Source organism: Caloenas nicobarica, chromosome 14 (genome assembly GCF_036013445.1).
Source record: "Caloenas nicobarica isolate bCalNic1 chromosome 14, bCalNic1.hap1, whole genome shotgun sequence".
Lineage (NCBI taxonomy): Eukaryota > Metazoa > Chordata > Aves > Columbiformes > Columbidae > Caloenas > Caloenas nicobarica.
The window spans coordinates 8,834,797-8,851,891 of NC_088258.1; the positions used below are offsets into that span (position 1 = coordinate 8,834,797).

At 50.1% G+C, this 17,095-nt stretch overlaps 1 protein-coding gene across 2 annotated transcripts; it reads right to left on the reverse strand.

Annotated features, from left to right (window-relative positions):
- Positions 1–245: 245 nt before the first annotated feature.
- On the reverse strand, positions 246–16,131 carry LOC135994349 (uncharacterized). Of its 2 annotated transcripts, XM_065644855.1 has the most exons (13): positions 15,009–16,131; positions 12,000–12,216; positions 10,282–10,439; positions 9,824–9,925; positions 8,834–9,031; positions 7,892–8,451; positions 6,580–6,847; positions 5,678–5,888; positions 4,376–4,518; positions 3,345–3,458; positions 2,319–2,522; positions 1,521–1,614; positions 246–544 (listed from the first exon to the last, which is right to left on the reverse strand). In XM_065644855.1, exons 1-13 carry the CDS (start codon positions 15,877–15,879, stop codon positions 481–483), a joined length of 3,204 nt encoding a protein of 1,067 aa, XP_065500927.1. In that variant the 5' UTR covers positions 15,880–16,131; the 3' UTR covers positions 246–480. The 2 variants fall into 2 exon arrangements, with proteins under 2 accessions (XP_065500927.1, XP_065500928.1); XM_065644856.1 differs by lacking the exons at positions 246–544; positions 1,521–1,614 and adding an exon at positions 2,030–2,109.
- Positions 16,132–17,095: the final 964 nt, after the last annotated feature.

Here is a 17,095-nt window from a genome sequence, read left to right on the forward strand (position 1 = left end):
GCTGCCACCATGTGCGGAGCTGCCCAGGGTGCTCAAACCCATGAAGTGAGACCACCGCTCTACACATGAGGATGCTACCGGAGGCCTGGCATCGGCCTCAGTTCATCACCCAGCAGTGAATGTCAAGGGGATACAGGGTATGTCATTCCTCTGCATCAGCCACGCAGGCTTCCTTCTTTCTGGTCACCACACTTAGCACAGACTTTGCCTACAAGAAGTCCCCAGCCTGTTTCTTTAAACTCCTTTAGTCTGAGGTCAAGATTCAGAAGTGTAAAAATAATTCAGGTATTTGTATACACACAGAGCTGTACACACACACACACACACATGTATATGTACATATACACATGGGGATTTTGCAGGTCCTTGCAGCAACCCCAGTAGATGGGGGAGCTGGACAACCAGTCTGCCCCAACCCCAGAGACACGTGCCTGGCCCCAGTGCTGTTAGACCCTGTCGCTGCAGCCGTGCCCGGGAGCACTAGAAGTCTGCTGCCATCTCGCCGCGGTCAGTCATTTCGATGTTGGTGTAATTTCGGGGATGTCTGAAAAGCAACAGACAAAGAAAAACGCAAGATCAGTCTCCTTGCTCTTTTGCACAAGGCAGCTAATCTGCACCTTATCTTTGCACTTAAAATGAAGAGGCTGGATGACCAGCCTTCAGCAGGCACAGAGTTTACTAAGGTCCCTGTTAACATTTTTGGGAAAAATAAGAGCAGAACACCTGCCATCACCTAGCACATGTACACCAACTTAAAACCATGCTGGTTTCTGAAAGAGATTCCCTAAACCTGACTTCGTTTTTTTTTAAACTCCTTAAAGAAAAAAAAAAAGGCATATTGAGTTTTCTGCTCCCCAAATGTATTTTAAGAACTTTCCTCATTTCTAACACTTGCACACCAGCCTCCTATGCAATAATGAAAGAAGATCAGCAAAAATTCATGGAAATAAATCCCCTGGGCTAGTTAGATAACCCATCCACAGTAGTATTTATTTCAGACAAACATACAGCCTGACTGTTAAGCTGCTGTTTGCCTGGTGGTAAAGTTGGGGAATGTCAAGTAATTATCTAAAGTCATGTCATGTTACAGCATGGAAGCTGTATCAAATTAATCCTAAACTGTCTGTTGCTTCCACCCTGCTCTAAGAAAGAGCTCTTCCCTGTGGCCAAAGCATCGTCTCTCAGTGCCCTTTGTGTGCCATTAGCCTTCAGCTTTCTGCGCTCTCACCACAGCACATTGAAAGACTGATGGCCTGTACACTGTGCCCACTGACATGCCTGGCATTATCTGTGGTTTTATTGGTTGTTCTCTTAACCTCCTGTGGAACCTGCAGTCTGCCCCATCAAAAGCAAAGGGGCTTTGCTGCAAAAATTAGAAGCAACATATTGGAGCATTCGGATGCAGCATCTGAATGTTCACCCAAGTGAAGGACAGGGCGTCCCTGTGCAGCGATTAGAGAGGAAGCAATGGGGAAGGAGAGGGTGAGAGATGCAAGGCAGATGGGAAGGTGGTTTCTCACCTTTTGGTGAAGTAAAATGCCAGGCTGACCAACAGGGAGATGAGCAGGAGAGATCCCACCACAAACAGGGCTATTTCCCAGCCCTGGAAGGAAGCTGAGGGTGCAAGGGTAAAAACAGAACATTGTAGCCGTGACCTTCCCCAGCGCAGGGTGCCACCAGAAGGCCACAGAACGAGAGTCACAGAATGGGTTGGAAGTAACCTTTAAAGATCATCTAGTCCAACCCCCTGCCATGGGCAGGGACGTATTTCACTAGATCAGGTTGCTCAAAGCCCACCCCAACCTGACCTTGAACACTCCCGGCAACGGGGCACCAACAGCTTCTCTGAGAACCAACAGATTGGGCTGTCCCAGCCTCCTGATCTGGAGAGCCACACTTCCACCCCCCAGCTGCACCCCCCACGCCATCCCAGCTCTGGCCGGCTCCCACCTGGGCGCCAGCTGCTGCTCCGAGCAACTGGGCTTCTGGGCTGTGTGCCCAACAGCTCCAAAAGCAAGGGGCTCCCCGGTGACGCTCAGTCTCAGGAGAAGATGTAGACACCCAGACTTCCAGTGGTATTGGTGCGATAGGGCTGACTACCCCATCACACTGGAAGAAATGACTGTCATTACCTCTCTCATACTTGACCCACCAGTTTCTAGAAGGCAACTGTGTTTGGGAAGCATCACCAGAGATCCCTGGTAGCTTGCCTTGCATTGTCCCTCTCACGAGGAGACGTGGCCTGACCCTGGCCCCAGCCCCAGCCCCACTCGCTGTGCTGGAAGCAGATCACTGCGCTTAGCTTCACCCCTACTCACCACCGCTGTGCAACACGGACGGTGCATTTTTTGGGGTGACGCACTCGGGACTGTTTTTCAGCACTCTCCCATCCACGGAGAAAGGGTGGGGGCTGGCCAGGAAGCCCTGGAGCCAGGTCTCAATGGACCGCTGCTGCTCCGGCTGCCGAGCCCACACCTGGCCCCAGACCTTCACCAGGGAGCCAACGCATGTCAGGTTTAGCTCTGCAGAGAAACAAGAGACAGTCTTGAGTGGTTGGAAACCCTCTGGCTATTCAGGAGCACTTTGCTCCCATGACTTCATGCCCTGCTCCAGTAACAGCCTCCTGCTCCCATAATCTTCACCATCTTCTCCTCTTCTCTCTGAAATCACACTATTGTGCTGCATTGCAGGTTAGCATGTGCTCAACCTTTCTTTCGGTGACAAAAAGGACTTGGAGTTGTCCTCCCAACCCAGCAGAATACTTTGTACTACACTTTGTAACTTCATGATCTCTACCTGTTGGTGAGAGTTGTCTGAAATCCTTCAAAGGGCTAAAAAGGTGTTTAGGTGAGGGAGACAAAGGATGGCTGTGAAGCTTTCATCTCCTTACAAAACTAGCCAAAAAATAGGAAACATTTCTTCCCATCCCTCAAAAGCTGTAGGTCCCTAAGACTTCCAGAAGTGACACTTTGGTACTTTGAATAAATATAGGACACTGAAGGAGTCTGATCGAGTTGAGAACCAGAGTCCTCTAGAGTGCAAATGGTTTTTTGCCTTGTGAGTTTAGGATATTCAGTTTGTCTGGCAGACATCTCACAGCATCAGAGACTCTCATTCCTCAAGGTCCCTCCAGCTTGCCCTTCCTCTAGTAAGCAGCTTGTGTCAGGCTCTCTCCTGCTCTCCTCGCTGAAATCCCAGGTACCCATCACCGCTCCTCCAGTTCCCCTCATTCAAGTTTAAGTCTGCAAGCTTGGCTTGAGAAGGGACCATCCTGGTGACGAGCAGCTGTGGACAGGTGAGGGAGGAGAGCATTGCAAACCAGGAGAGCAGAGCAGGGCACCAACCTTGCAGGTAGAGCTCAGAGACACCGCAGGAGCACTTCTCCTCTAGGGAGCTCACCAAGACCCTTCCCAAGCTTTCCAGCATCCTCCTGTGGTGCTGGGTCCACGTGGAACAGTCTAGGATAAAAGGAGACATGGTTTTCTGGGTGCATCTTGGGGCTGTTACTAAGCTCCCAGCTGTGTGCCCCTTTCAAAACACATGGCTTCACACCTGAGCTCAGGAGCAAAGCTCCTCCAGAGCCTGCAGCCCACCCTGCTCTGCATCCCGCTCTCCCCTGCCCCGCTCCTGCAGGGTCAGTCTTCACTTCTGGCCTTCTATGACCACATACACCAGCTTCACTCCTTCATGAGCCTGCCAGGGGAGTGAGGAAGAGGCATGCCCCAATACGTCCTGCCACACGAGCCAGTACAGAGTGGTCTCCCATGCTGGGAGAGGAGGGAAGGGTCCACTGCCTGCCCCTCTCAAGACGCTGGAGGAGGAACCTCCATTTCATTTTACTGAGGTCTTGATTGCCCCAAGCTGATCCAAGCATGGCCTTTGCAGAGGCTGGAGACCCCACCATACTGCTTGCTGGTTCTGGTGTCGGGACTGAGCCACACAGCTTCATCCTGCGGATGGGCTCCGACGGGAGGGTTTGCTGGCAGCTTCCCTGGCCATGCCCCCACCATCACAAGAGACCTTGAGGGGCCTTCCTGCCATTGCTGCAAATTAATGCTGCAGAAAGAAATCCTACGAGCAGGGCTGGGCCCTGCCTGAGCAGAGACATCTCAAATGAAGTACGTGGCCACCTTCATACAAGCACACGCTGGAGCTGTGAGTGAGGCTGCCCCTGGGTTGGCGGTGTGTCCACCATCCCATCAACGCACGGGTGTCTGTACCAGTTCTCCCCCAGCACATCCCCTTTCACAACTGGGAGGCAGCAGGGTCCCCGCCAGCATCCCCCTCCCATCCTATGGGAAGTTGGGGTCAGCCCCCGTCCCCCCCAGCCCAGCCCTCCCACTCCACCCCAGTGGGGATACCCAGATCCACTCACTGGGTGTCAGGAGGCAGAGGTGGAGATCCACCGCGAAGGTGTCCTGGGGACAGCTGTTCTGCAGACCGGGGGTAGGGTCCGAGATGGCAAACTGCAGCTCTGCGCTGGCATTGCCGCTGGCGCAACGGCTCAGGGACACGGGCCTGTTCCCAGAAGAGGAGTCAGAGCTCACCAACATGTTACACACCTTTCCTCCCTCCTCCAACCACAAATCCCGCCCAGGCCCCGGTTCCTGATGCTGCTGGGGATGATGGAGAGTTTGCTGGAGCTGGAACTGAGATGCATTCAGCCAACCCCTCCAGTTGGAGAGGACCTGGGCTTGGCCAGAGCAAACCTATTTGGTCTGACTGGCTTCTGTAGGAGTAAGATTGCTGCCTCACTACAGCCGGCCTCCCCAAATTAAGAGTTTGTCCTCCAGGATAAGGAGTTTTCCAAGCTACACAATATCTGTCCCTGTATTTCACTAACCTATTGCTTCCCTTCCCACACCAGGGCTTAGAAACTTGGTCACGGTGCCAGGAACCAGCTTTTCTGGATGTGGTTGTTCAGGGCTGGACTGACAGAGGCTGCCTGGAGTCAGCCCACATGAGCTTTCCCAACAAACCACTGCTCTGGCCTTGTGAACAACCACCCCGGTGAGGTTTCAGCGCAATGTTTCAGCCAGCCAGAAGCCAGAGACCTCAGTTTCGCAGGAAAACCGCACATGTGGGGCTGCACGCTGTGCACGTGTGCTTGTAGGGGAGGCTATGAACACTGAACCTCCTGCCACACACCAGGTGGGACAGCGGAGCAGAGGACTTGAGCACAGACTGAATTAAAAGAGGTGATCATGTGGATAGGAGGAACTCTGCTAGTGTCCCCACCAAGAGAAAGGCCCAGGCCTATTTGTTTTTGTGTCTACCTAGGAGTGAAAGGGATGTTGGGTTTTATTTTGCTCTGCTGCTCACAGGGATTTTTGTTGTTGTTATTGTTGTTTGGTTTTTTTTTAAGAAAAAGTTTGGCAAAGAAGCATATGCAGCTGCTATCTGTAAAGGCTGCATTCCTTCACGTGAAGCCATACATATCCCTTGGGGGAAGCAAGTTAAGTGAGCACTGGAGGAACAAAGTTCAATTCCCTACGTCAAGGGTGGGGAAATGTTTTCCATTGCAATGTGCTACCCACCTCTCTGTTTTTCATGACAGTGCTGGTGAATGCATTCAGCCGTGCAGGACGCAGGGCAAGGCAGCAAGTTCAGCGACATGCCAAGTGGAGGCTCTGGGTGCAGAGACCCCAAAGACATTTTCCCAGAGAAGTGACCTCACCTGTCATCCTTGCAGGGCACAGCATAAGATGGTCCAAGGAAGTCCAAGTGTCCTCCAGCTGTGCTGGGCTCACATGTGTAAACCAAGGCATCCACCAAGTTCTCTGATGTTGCCCTTGTGTCTCCAGGAATCAAGCTGGTGCTGTACACAGCAATAGCACTGGAGCCTTCACTAGCAGCAGAGATGTCCTTGAAAGTCAGGTCTGTGCCATCTGGAAATGCCAGGGGAATAAGTGGGGTGAACATCGAGATAGTGTTAGGCTAAGCCTTGAGCCTGACAGGACAACCTGTTAACATGGAGAACTCCAAGAACAGAAATGGAAGACAAAATAATGGTGGTAACCGAGGCCAGGTAAAGCTGTAAAGTAGCAACTGCTTGCTGTGAACACAGGTTTCCAAAAGGTCAAGGTTTCTCTGTGATGCAGAGTCCTCTTCATACAGACCAGCCAGAATTTAAGATGAACAAAAAATAAATCTAGATAAACGAATGTGCCAAGGAAACGCCACCTCAGGACCAGGAGGAGGCAGCAGCACTGCAGGGCTCAGTCAGCATCGGTGAGCATGGCATCAGTGAACGGCCCCACTGTCCTGGTACACCTTGCTTCTCCTGAAAGCCCCTTTGTCTTGGTACTGGCAGGAGGAGCTTGCAGTCCTCCCTGCCCCCTGCTCTGCACAGGGAGCTCAGCAGAGGCACGGAGTGGGATGAAGCACCTTCTTGGCTGGAGTGTGATGGAACAGCTCAGGCAGAACAAAGAGAGAAAAAACAGGAATAACGGACAGGAAAGGCAAAGAAGAGTTCTTCCCCATGCCATGCACCCTCCTCCATCCCTTTCCTCAAAGCTGCTCAACCTGCCCATTTGTTTGAAGACAGACCACACACCAGGTCCATGCCATCTGCCTCACCGTGCCCTCCATCCAGCGCAAACACGAACAGCCCCGTGGCTCCGATGGTGCCCCTCAGTGGGACACTGGCATGTGCCCTGCCCTCCTTCCCTGAGAAGAAGACTAGGCTGAGCCCTCCCAGGCTGGTGCCAGGCTTCCCCTCCAGCTCAACGAAGCGGTCAGGGTTAGTGCCGCCAGCCAGACACAGCTCACTGATGAGGATGGCAGGAGGGACTGGTGCTGAGGAGCTGCTGCAGAAGTTCTCACCCAACGGTGTCACCGTGGCCACCTGCAGGGAGACACAAAAGCTGCTGCCACCACTGCTGCTACCATTTCTTCAGGTGGAGTGACGGCTGCTCACAGCGTTAACCTCTTGTTCGTGCCTCCCACAGGTCCCTGGGGAGGCCTGAAGAAGACGTGGTTCTGACTCACACCAGCTGCTCCTCACTCCCACCATCTGTTCAAGGGTTGTCCTGACTGTGGGGTCCCATCGCCACACATCCCCATCACTGCCTTCGCTCCCACCCTCGGGACTTGGAACAATTATCTTTCCCTACTGTCAGGAGCACTTCTACACTTGTGTCTCCAGTCCATTATATTCTTTCCTCGTGGTCCTCTCCCACTGCAAACACACGTCCCTCCTGCCAGCAGACCTCTCCTGCTTCTAGAGCAGCTTTATTGCCCCAGTTTTGGACCAGAGCACACCTCTGCACTGGCCCGATCCCAGCAGGCATCAGCAGTGGAGCAGGAAAGCCCTCCCTTCCCCAGCTTTGTGAAGGACAAGCATGCGTACTCTGTCATGTTCCTTCAGAACTGTCTGAAACTAGACATAAAAAGGAACAGTTCAGATGAATTATCACAAATCAGTCACACCAGTGGTCAAGGCACGTCCTTCACACATAGGCCCTGCAGGAAGCTGGGTTTGAGGGACGTGACATGCTGTACCACACATCTTGAAGGTGGCACCAAAGAAGTGGGGGTGAAGAGGCCTGGGGTAACTTGAGAGTCCAAGATTCTGCCCAAAAGCAGACTGGTTTCGGGGTTGGTGGCACGTGAGCTGTCTTCAGGGATGTCCTGGTTCAGAGCCATGCTGCACGAGGCAAGGAGCTGTTACCTGGCCAACAACAGGCAGGTGAAGGGGGCAGAGGAGTGAGGACTAGTGAGAGCATCAGCAAATGGCGGGAGGTAATGTGGCTTACTAGAACACCCCACTCTCCCAAATAAAGAGCATACTGAAACATGACCTCTGCCCTTCCAGTGTCTGTGGATGGAGAAAGGACGTCTGCCCTTCCAGTGACTATGGATGGAGAAAGGACATCTGCCATCAACCCACCTGGAAACTGCTCTGGAGTTTCGCACTCAGGCTGTGGCAGCGGCTCAGAGACTCATCCTCAGTGCTGTGAGAATCGTTTTCGTACAGGATGCTCTGCCCTGGTACCAGCACTTTCACCAGCTGCTCTGCCTTCTCCGGCCTTCGAGACGTGTATACCACAGCATCCACCAGCCCCTCAGCGGTCACAGCCATGTTCACCACGTAGCGGGTGGTGTTGCTGTAGTAGAGAGCCACAGCGTCCGCCCCGTTCTGGATGGTGTTTGGGGGCAGCCTGATCATGGGTGCTGGGCTCACAGCGCTGCTCCCCACCAAGAAGTAACCCAGCTCATCTGTGTGGTGTCCTGACAGGTCCAACACTCGGTAGGCCCGGCTATTTTTACCATTGTAGAGAACCAACCAGTATCCCTGGAGGTCAAACCGTGTCTGTCCAGTGTAGTAGAGTTCAATGTACTCCGTATCCTCTCTTCCCCCTGGGTTGTCTGGGTTCACCTCGTTGATGAGTAGCTTGGCCACTTGCACAGAAGGTTCTTGAGTCTCTTTAGGTATCTCTGATGGGACACCTTGGAAAGCAAAAATGTCACAAATACAGGCCTAAGCACAGAGCCCCAGGGAAACTACACATTGCACACTATTTTGCTGGAGTGAGACCAAATTCAGCAGAGGACTGAGGATGCTGGCTCGGATTTTTATCATCTGTGTGCTCTCCTTAGAAAAGCCTGGGCAATACTCTGGCTAATACCACCTGTAACAGCAGAGCTTGCTGTTATTAAAGACAATGAGCAATATGGGCCTTAGGAACTGGATGTGATGGAATTGGAAGAGATCTTTGCCAGAGCTGGGGAAATAGAGCAAGGAATACCTCCCTCCTCTAGGAGAGCTAAACCTACATGTCCACCATCAAACACATCATATCCCCCAACTTGCAAGAATTATGACTGGTACCTGGAGGCAAGTCTGGCACGTTAATATCCTTGAAGCAGGAGCTTTCTGCTGTGATGTTTCTCCTGTCGAAACTCACAACTCTGGGTGTCTCTAGGAAGGTCTTGAAGGCTAGCAGCAGGCTGCTCAGCTGGTCCTCTGACTTAGCAGTCAGCAGAGTGGTGAACACAAGCCCCAGGTCCTGGCAGGCTGCCTTTGGCTCTGCAGAGGCAAGCAGAGAACTGCCTCAGTTTCCCCATGCTGCCAAAGACCCACTTTCTCCTGGAAGAGACACAGAGCTTACCAGCGCATCTCCACCACCGCTGCCCTCCTGATCAGACTGACTCGGGGCAGCTCACGCCATCTGCACAATGCTGTGAGCTCTGCCTGGGCCAAGGGACATCCTGGGACCAAGTCACACAGCACACCCCGATACTGTCCTCATTCTTTTAAAGCCTTGTAGTCCCAACAGTGAACAGAATGGTCTCTTTGGGGGATGTCTAAACATAAGCTGAACATAACACTGCAGACAATGCAGGCTGCAACATCATGGCTCTTCTCTTCAGGAGTCTGCATCTGCTCATCACACTCACTAACCTAGCAGGGACATCAGAAAAGCAACACAGACCAGAAAGGCCACTTGCATTTCTGCTGAAACTTGGCTTAGTTCATATGGATCATAATGCCAAGCAGGCAACAATCTTCCTAGTTGGGATGTCAACCCTGTTGCCACATCTGTCTGACTGCAAATGCTCAAGGTCAAAATAGCTGGTGGTCTGCAGAGGAGCACTGATGTGTGTTGGTGGAGCTGCAGATGGGAGCACTCTGCGGAACATGGAAGAACAGCACCACGCTCTGCTTGACACTCAACGTTTCTGTCATCAGCACTAAGTTCAAATTAGCTGGGATCCAAGCCAGGACTCAATGCAACAGGGAACACAGGGCTGAAAATCAGAAGTGAACGGGCATTAACCACCGGAGGTCCCTGGACTGCCCTGCTCCTGCCCAGCTCACCTCTGAAGTAGGCAGCAGAGACCCCACAGCTGCATGATTCATCGAGGGCCTGGACCAGAGTCATCAAGATCTCTTCAGACTTCAGGAGCCAGTCCTGGCAATCTAGGAAACAAAAAGCCAGCTGTTGCCCAGGCAGTCAACCTCGGTCACGGGATCCAGCTCATTCTGGGATGGATGCAGCTCAGCTCCTGCATATCATTCAGAGGGCCTAAGGTCTTCACTTTCCCCAGAACAGATGAGTGTGAGAATGAAAACTGGAGAAGCTCAGCTTGGCATGGGTTGCCATGAAGAATAATATTGCAGAAAATTATCAGATGTCCTAGTTGCGTTTACTTTGGTGTCATGTTTACACAACCCAGCATGACTCTGGGTGCTCTCCCTGGACAGCTCTGGCTTTGTGCACCTGTTCTCGTCCTTCGGAGGTCCTGCCTGCAGAAGCAGAAATAACTAACACCCACCTGCTACATGAAGGCAGAAGGAGACAGTCTGGCTGAAGCGTTTGCTGGGGCAATCATTGAACTCGCCAGGGGTGGGCCTGCTGAGGACATAGGACAAGGAGTCCCGGGTCACAGAGCAGCAGTTGCACTGGCTCATGGACATATTTCCCAGCTGGTGCCTGCAAGAGAAAGACATGCAAATGAAAGAAAACATGACCTGTCAGACAAAGACCTGAGTCCTCTTCACCCACCAGTCACACCTGCCTGCACCAGAGAGTGAAACAAAGCGCGTATAGTCTTCTCCCTTCACGAGGTTTGGAGAGATATTCCATCCTCATCAGTACCTCCTTGTCTCAGAAAAGAAAAAAAAAAAGCCCAAGAGCTCGCTAAATCTTGAGAGAGAAGAGCACAGGCTTCATCCAACTCTTTTTCTTCTAGCACTGGCTGCTTTTTTGACTGATCTGAAGTCAGGCAGATAGTACAGGCAAACTCATGCTCAGCCTGGGACCACTGGGAAGAACGGTGGGATGCAGCTAGAGAAACTGGAAAGGCAGCACCTGAAGATTAAATGCTTGAGCAAGAGCCCTCAACTCAAAGGTGAGGAGCATAACTGGGCATTGGACTAGATGAACTCTAAAGGTTCTTTCCAACCCAAACTGTTCTATGATTCTATAAAGCCCCACTCTGAGGAGCTGCATGGAGCAGAACTGCTCAGACCTCCTCAGAGAAGGAGATAACCTCATTGTGGGACAAGTGCAGGTTTTGTTTCATAAGTGGGAGGAAGACGAGCAAAGGAAGGAATAGGAATATGCTGTGAATAAGTGGTGACCCTGTCACGAGAGTAAACTACACCCTTTCCCAACCTCACTGACTCTACTGTAGTCCAAACGGTCTTTGCACAGGCCCACCCAGAAAAGGTGAATCTCTTCCAGCTACAGAGCCAGGACATTGGTATTTAGCTGACAGTTACACATAGAGGTCAAGTCTGGTGCTTTGCCATCAAAAACAATAGAAAAGAGCTTGCCCAGATTTTTTTTGCTTATTGCCTGGTTCTACACACCATCATCGCTGCCTCTGCCCCTCCACCTGCTCCACTGTCCTTTACCCACCCTGATGTCCTCTTTCTCCCATTAGCAGAGTGTGCTAAAATGTGAAGGAAACAGTTCTCGTGTCTCACAGAAGTCTGAGGTTAGTAACATTTCTCTTAACCCACAAGGACAAAAAGAAACCCAAACCCAAAATGAAGTGGCTCAACCCAGAATGAAGAGTAACTCAGCTTCCACTCCCTGGTTTGGATGAAGCAGAGCAGGGATTTCCTCCTGGATCAGGCATGCAATACTGAAGTCACTCCCTTGCCCTCATTTTGACCTAAAATTCCATCCTCAACCTAAGAAAAACTTGTTCTTGTTTAAAGTGATACTGGAAAATTCATGACATGGACCATTACATTTTTATAAATAAAACATAATTAAAATTATAAAGTAGCAAGCAGCAATCATTTGGCTAGAAAGTTCCTCCTCAGCTACTTTATTCTGCAACTGTACAGCTGCACCAGAACTGCTGTGGAGAAGGGGACACCTATGAACTCAGACCAGATGGTAGAAGAAGTCCAGGACTCAATACCACGATGAGGAGACCCTGGTCTGGAGATGGCACTCATCTTCCTTACTTGGGTTTGGAACAGCAGGCAAGGGTGACTCGGATACCAAACCTCCTCCCAGCGCTGCCCAGCCTCTCACCGCTGTTCCTTGTACGCAGGTCTGCCCGGGGTCAGGGTCTCCAGCAGCTCAAGGTTGGGTTCCTCATCGCTCGTGTACACGAAAGCATCCAACAGGCCAGTTACCGGCAGCACCTTCCCCAGGACCAAGCTGCTGCTGTTGCCTCTGTAGAGGGCAATGGCATTGGGGCCACCTCTGAGGACAGGACGGGTGGTGTTCTCCGGGAATGACAGATCCACTGCACACCAGCAAGGAAAGGAACAACGATGGCATGTAAGCAACACATGAGTGATATCCCCTATGTAGGAAACCAGCATCTCTTTGGTTCTAGACAGCAGGACACAGGAACTCAGAAAGTGGCTGGGGTTGTCTGACTATTACAAATTTGGCATCTGCTGCCCCGTCTTTCTGCTCATTAACATTTCTCACACTCGCTCAGCCTGAATTTCCCCATTCGTGGCCAGATCCACAGCGTGAAGGAGGCTGGAGGAGGAAATGGGAGCAGAGTTCATACTCCTGTTCTGGTTCTGTGAACAGACAAGCTGAGTTATGTGTAAGCAGGGGAACTGGAAAGCAATTGCTGATGTGACTTTGACTACAGTAAAATCCATTTTTAATTCTAAAAGAGATCTGCAAAATCCACTAACCTTTCCTGTAGCAGTTGCTTTAATAGTACACAAAAATATTGAAGAATTTACATTTTATTCTAGCATTTAACAGTCCATGTTTTTTTACTCTACACATATACACATATTCAGAAAAGGCCCAAGATAGCAGCACACAGAATTAAGGTTGAGGTTTGGTGGAGCTTTCTAATTTCATGAGCTTCCCAATTTCCTTCCTCATATTTACTGTTCCCTTCACAAGGTTTTTTCCCAGCACCCTGTAGGAACTGCTGAGGCTATTAAAAAGCAGCAGACTGCTGACACGTCTTCTGCCTGCATAAATGGCTCTAGGGAACAAACACTAAAGGAGGAATCCCATGAGAGGCAGAAGGGCAAGAAGTGGTTACACCTTGAGATGTGCCACCAGCACACCTGCATGCTAAGTGACAGGACCTCTCCCGTGAAGAAATGCTTGACAGTGTTGGGGTTGTTCAGCCTGGATGAGAGAAGACTCCAGAAGACCTTATTGTGGACTTTCAATACTTAAATAGTGCTTATAAGATGAGAGACTTCTTACTAGAGCCTGTACTGATACGACAAGGGTAATGTTTTTAAACTGACAGAGGGCAGATCTAGATTAGAAGAATAAGGAAGACATTTTTATGATGAGGGTGATGAGATGCTGGAACAGGTTGCCCATAGCAGTTGTGGATGATCTGTCCCTGAAAGAGCTCAAACTTGGGTTGGATGGGCCTTCGAGCAACCTGATCTAGTGAAAGACGTCCCTGCTCACAGCAGATGGGGTGCAACTAGATGATCTTTAAAGGTTCCTTCCAACCCAAACCATCCTATGATTAATTTGAAAGTTTTCACACTGGCATTTATCAAGGGAGGACTTTTGCTCCAGTGCTCTCACGGCTTGAAGTTCTCTGCAGCGATAGGCAGACAAGCCTTACAAAAACAGGACTAACAGCCAGGACCATTTTAAGAGCTCCTGTCCCACGTCTGAAGTGGTTAGGTTAAATCAAGAGGTCATCTTCTCACAGAGTGCTCAGCATGGAGTCACTATGAAAGTATCCTTTTAAGGCAATTAAAATGTAATTACACAGTGTCATTGGGTGTTTTTCGGGGAAAACTTTCCACAAAGATGTGTATGCAGTATGCTTGAGACATCCTGACAAAGCCCCATTGGAGAAAATACCAAAGCATATCTCCATCACCTTCTTGTCTTGAGTGAGCATGAGGAACATTTAAGCATAATCCTTAGAAATTTCTTAGTCTGCAAGCTGGTTGTGCTTTCATATTGCTTTTTTGGAACCCTGTTGGCTGTTGACTGCTAACAGCCCCAGCTCATCCAGAGTATCTTTCCTGGTGAGAAATGCAGAGCTCAAGTGGACAATTAGCTCCTCTACTTGTGGTGAGAAAGAATTTGGAGCAATTTGGAGCAGTTTGAATCATAAAAAGGAGCTCAATTGCTTTAAAAAAAAAGAGAAAAAAAGTTTTAGTTGCAAAAGTTTTTTAATTTTTACGGGAACTAGCTTTGGAAGGGATGAATATACTCCCTGACTCAGAAATCATGAGTCAGTGAATTACACAAGACATCTGCAGAGCTAGTGTCTCCAGCTGCCAAAATCTTCTTTAGAGGTGTCCAAAATAACAAGATATTTCTTCCTCCTCTGGTGGCCTGGAAGAAATCTTGAACGTTGGGAGGAAGTTTAGATTGCAGCTTCATACAGCTGATGCATGCAACCTACATCTGCAGATGGTGCAATAGAAGAAAAGCCCTTGTGTTTTTTCGAGAAGAGAGTCTCTGTCTGCTGGGAATGACCACCAGTTTATGCATAGAGAAGGATACGTCAAGGAGATGTGGTGCTGTCAGGGTCCCCCGGCAGCCAGGCCACAGGGCTGGGAGCAGAACCACGTCCTCCTGAGCAGCAAAGGTAAACATGGGCTTCTGACTTCCATGAGGTCCCTCACCTGGAGCTCTGCAAGTCTACCAGCCCTGCGAGACATACTGCCTCCATTTGTTTGTCCTGAAGCCATCTCCTTCTACCTTCTTTTGATGCCCTTCAGTTCTCGTACCAGGAGAAAGAGTAAGCAACTGATCCTTGTCCACTTTCTTCAGGCTACTCACATTTCTGAAACCTCTGTCAGGGCCCTCCTAAGCTTTCCTGTTTCTAGGCATACTTAGTTATTTCTTCTGTGGAAGCATTTCCAGAGCACTATCCATCCTAGATGACCTTCTCTGAATGTCTCCAATTCTAAAATATCCTTTTGGAGATTAAGGTATTGCACCACACAACAACTAAATATACAAGCAAACCATGGCATAAAACGACAGGATCCTCCAGCCCCAAACTTGGCTGATCTCTCCCCCAGCTAGTCATCAAAATCCCCCAAGTAGTCATCAAAACGCAGTCCTTACCTGGGGTTTTGCTTTGTGCTGGACCAATCAGAAGTAGCCCATCCAGTGAGGTTTTGCCGTAAACATCCATGGTGAAATAAATGTCTTTGGTCCGACCATCAATCAGCACCAGAACAATGTCCCTCAGCACGGTGGAGTGGGGACCCTGAAGCTCTATGAACTCAAACTCTTCAGAAGAAGAGGCAGCAAAGACCTCACTGATCAGGACGGCAGATGCATTCAGCTGAGAAGTGAGGATGCAGTGGTTGTCTGTACCTGGGGTGGGCACGGCCACTTGGAAGATCCACTGAGAATCTGCCCCACGGCACCTTTCTATTGACTCATCCATGGTCCTGAAGGTGGAGTCTTCCAGGAAAGCATCTCTGCCAGGGGTCAGTACCCTGACCAGCGTATCTGCTCTGTCCATCTTCTTAGTCTTGTGGACCAAGGCATCTACTAGTCCATAACTTGTGACACTCATGCCCTCTCTGTAGTTCCCTTTTCCATAGTAGAGAGCAATCGCGTCAGGGCCGTTCTGGACAGTGTTCTTAGGGATAACTATAGCAGGGCTCACAGAAGAGGAGCCAACAAGAAAGAACCCTTGGCTGTTAGTAACTTGGCCCTGGAGGTTTAAAACTTTGTAGGCTTGGTTTCCATTGCCATTGTAGAAGACCAGATAGTAGCCATCCAAGCGGGCTGTTTGACCGCTGGTGTGATAGAGCTCCACAAACTCAGAAGTGTCCTCTCCCGGGCTGTCAGCATTTACTTCATTAATCAAGAGGGTATGTTCTGTTTTCTGGTCCCTGGGGCTTTTTATGAGATTCTGAGCAGCAGCCTCAGGAAACCAGACGTATACAAGTACCATCAATCCAACCAGCCAGACATCTCCCATGATGAGGGCTGGGATTGTTGTTTCAGTTCAAATCTACACGAGAGAGGGGCTGTCCTTTGCACAGCACAGAGCACAGAAGGAAGCTGCCAGCAATTGGCAGTTGCAGGACAGAAACGCAAGGTCTCTGATCTGGGTGCTCTGGCAGAGGCACTGGCAGAGGCAGGCACACTTCTTCAGGGAGTTCTGGTTTGCAAAGCAAAGCAGCGATCCCACAAAAATCAAAATGAAAAGGGTGTGACTTGAACAAGAGATTTCCCAGCTCAGCTCCTTTAAAAGTTGGGGCGGAGGGGGAGTGGGAGAAAAGAAGATTGTTAGGAAACACAGAGACACACCAGTGACATTTAAGAGCCTTAAAACCCCGTCATTTTCCTCCCTGTAAAAACCCCATAATTTTCCTTCCTGTATTTCTTCAGAGGTTTATCAAGATGGATAATAGTGACTGCCATGGGACAAAGCCAGCAGTTTTCAGTGTTTGAAACCCTGAGACCTGTATGAACACTGAAAGTTGTACAATGCCTGCATTAATAGTTATTTCCCTGAGTACAATTTATTCTAGGGCAATTAACACAAAATGGCACTAAAGATGACAGTAACCATCTTTTCCATCAAGGTGAGAGTGGGGAAGGAGAGGATAGATGGGTTTGGCTGGATTGTTGTCACACGCATTGCAGAGCAGCTCCACTGACCACCAACTGACCCTGCCGCAGCTCCGGCAGATGTAGAGTAAGTTCTGCAGAACAAGCAGTGGGGTGGAACCGACGTTTGAAAAAGAAGTGAGATTTGTTTTCCCATTTCCAGAGATGTTTCCACAAACAGCTGTACCATCACCTGCTCAGTTTACTTGACGTCCTTGCAGTCTTTGGCCAGCTGAGATCAGACATGCAGAGGTTTCCAGCCCATGCAATGCTTACCAGCACTGACGCTGGAGTTCGGCCACATCCACACCCGGCTGACAATCAGGAACACACCTAACCCTCCAGCTGCTTAAAATCACAGCTGATGAGGACAGCAGCCCAAAGGGGTGACTGCTGTGTGGTGGATACCTGCCGTGTTCTAGGTGAAGTGACAGTGGGACTGTAATATCACAACCTTCGCTATGGACATAAGCACCCAGACTTGTGAGTGGGTCTGTCTGTCTGGCCCCATTTATCAAGGCCACTTGAGCTAATTGCAGTGCACAGGTGCCTCCTCACAAACAGGAGGAAACTCCATTAAC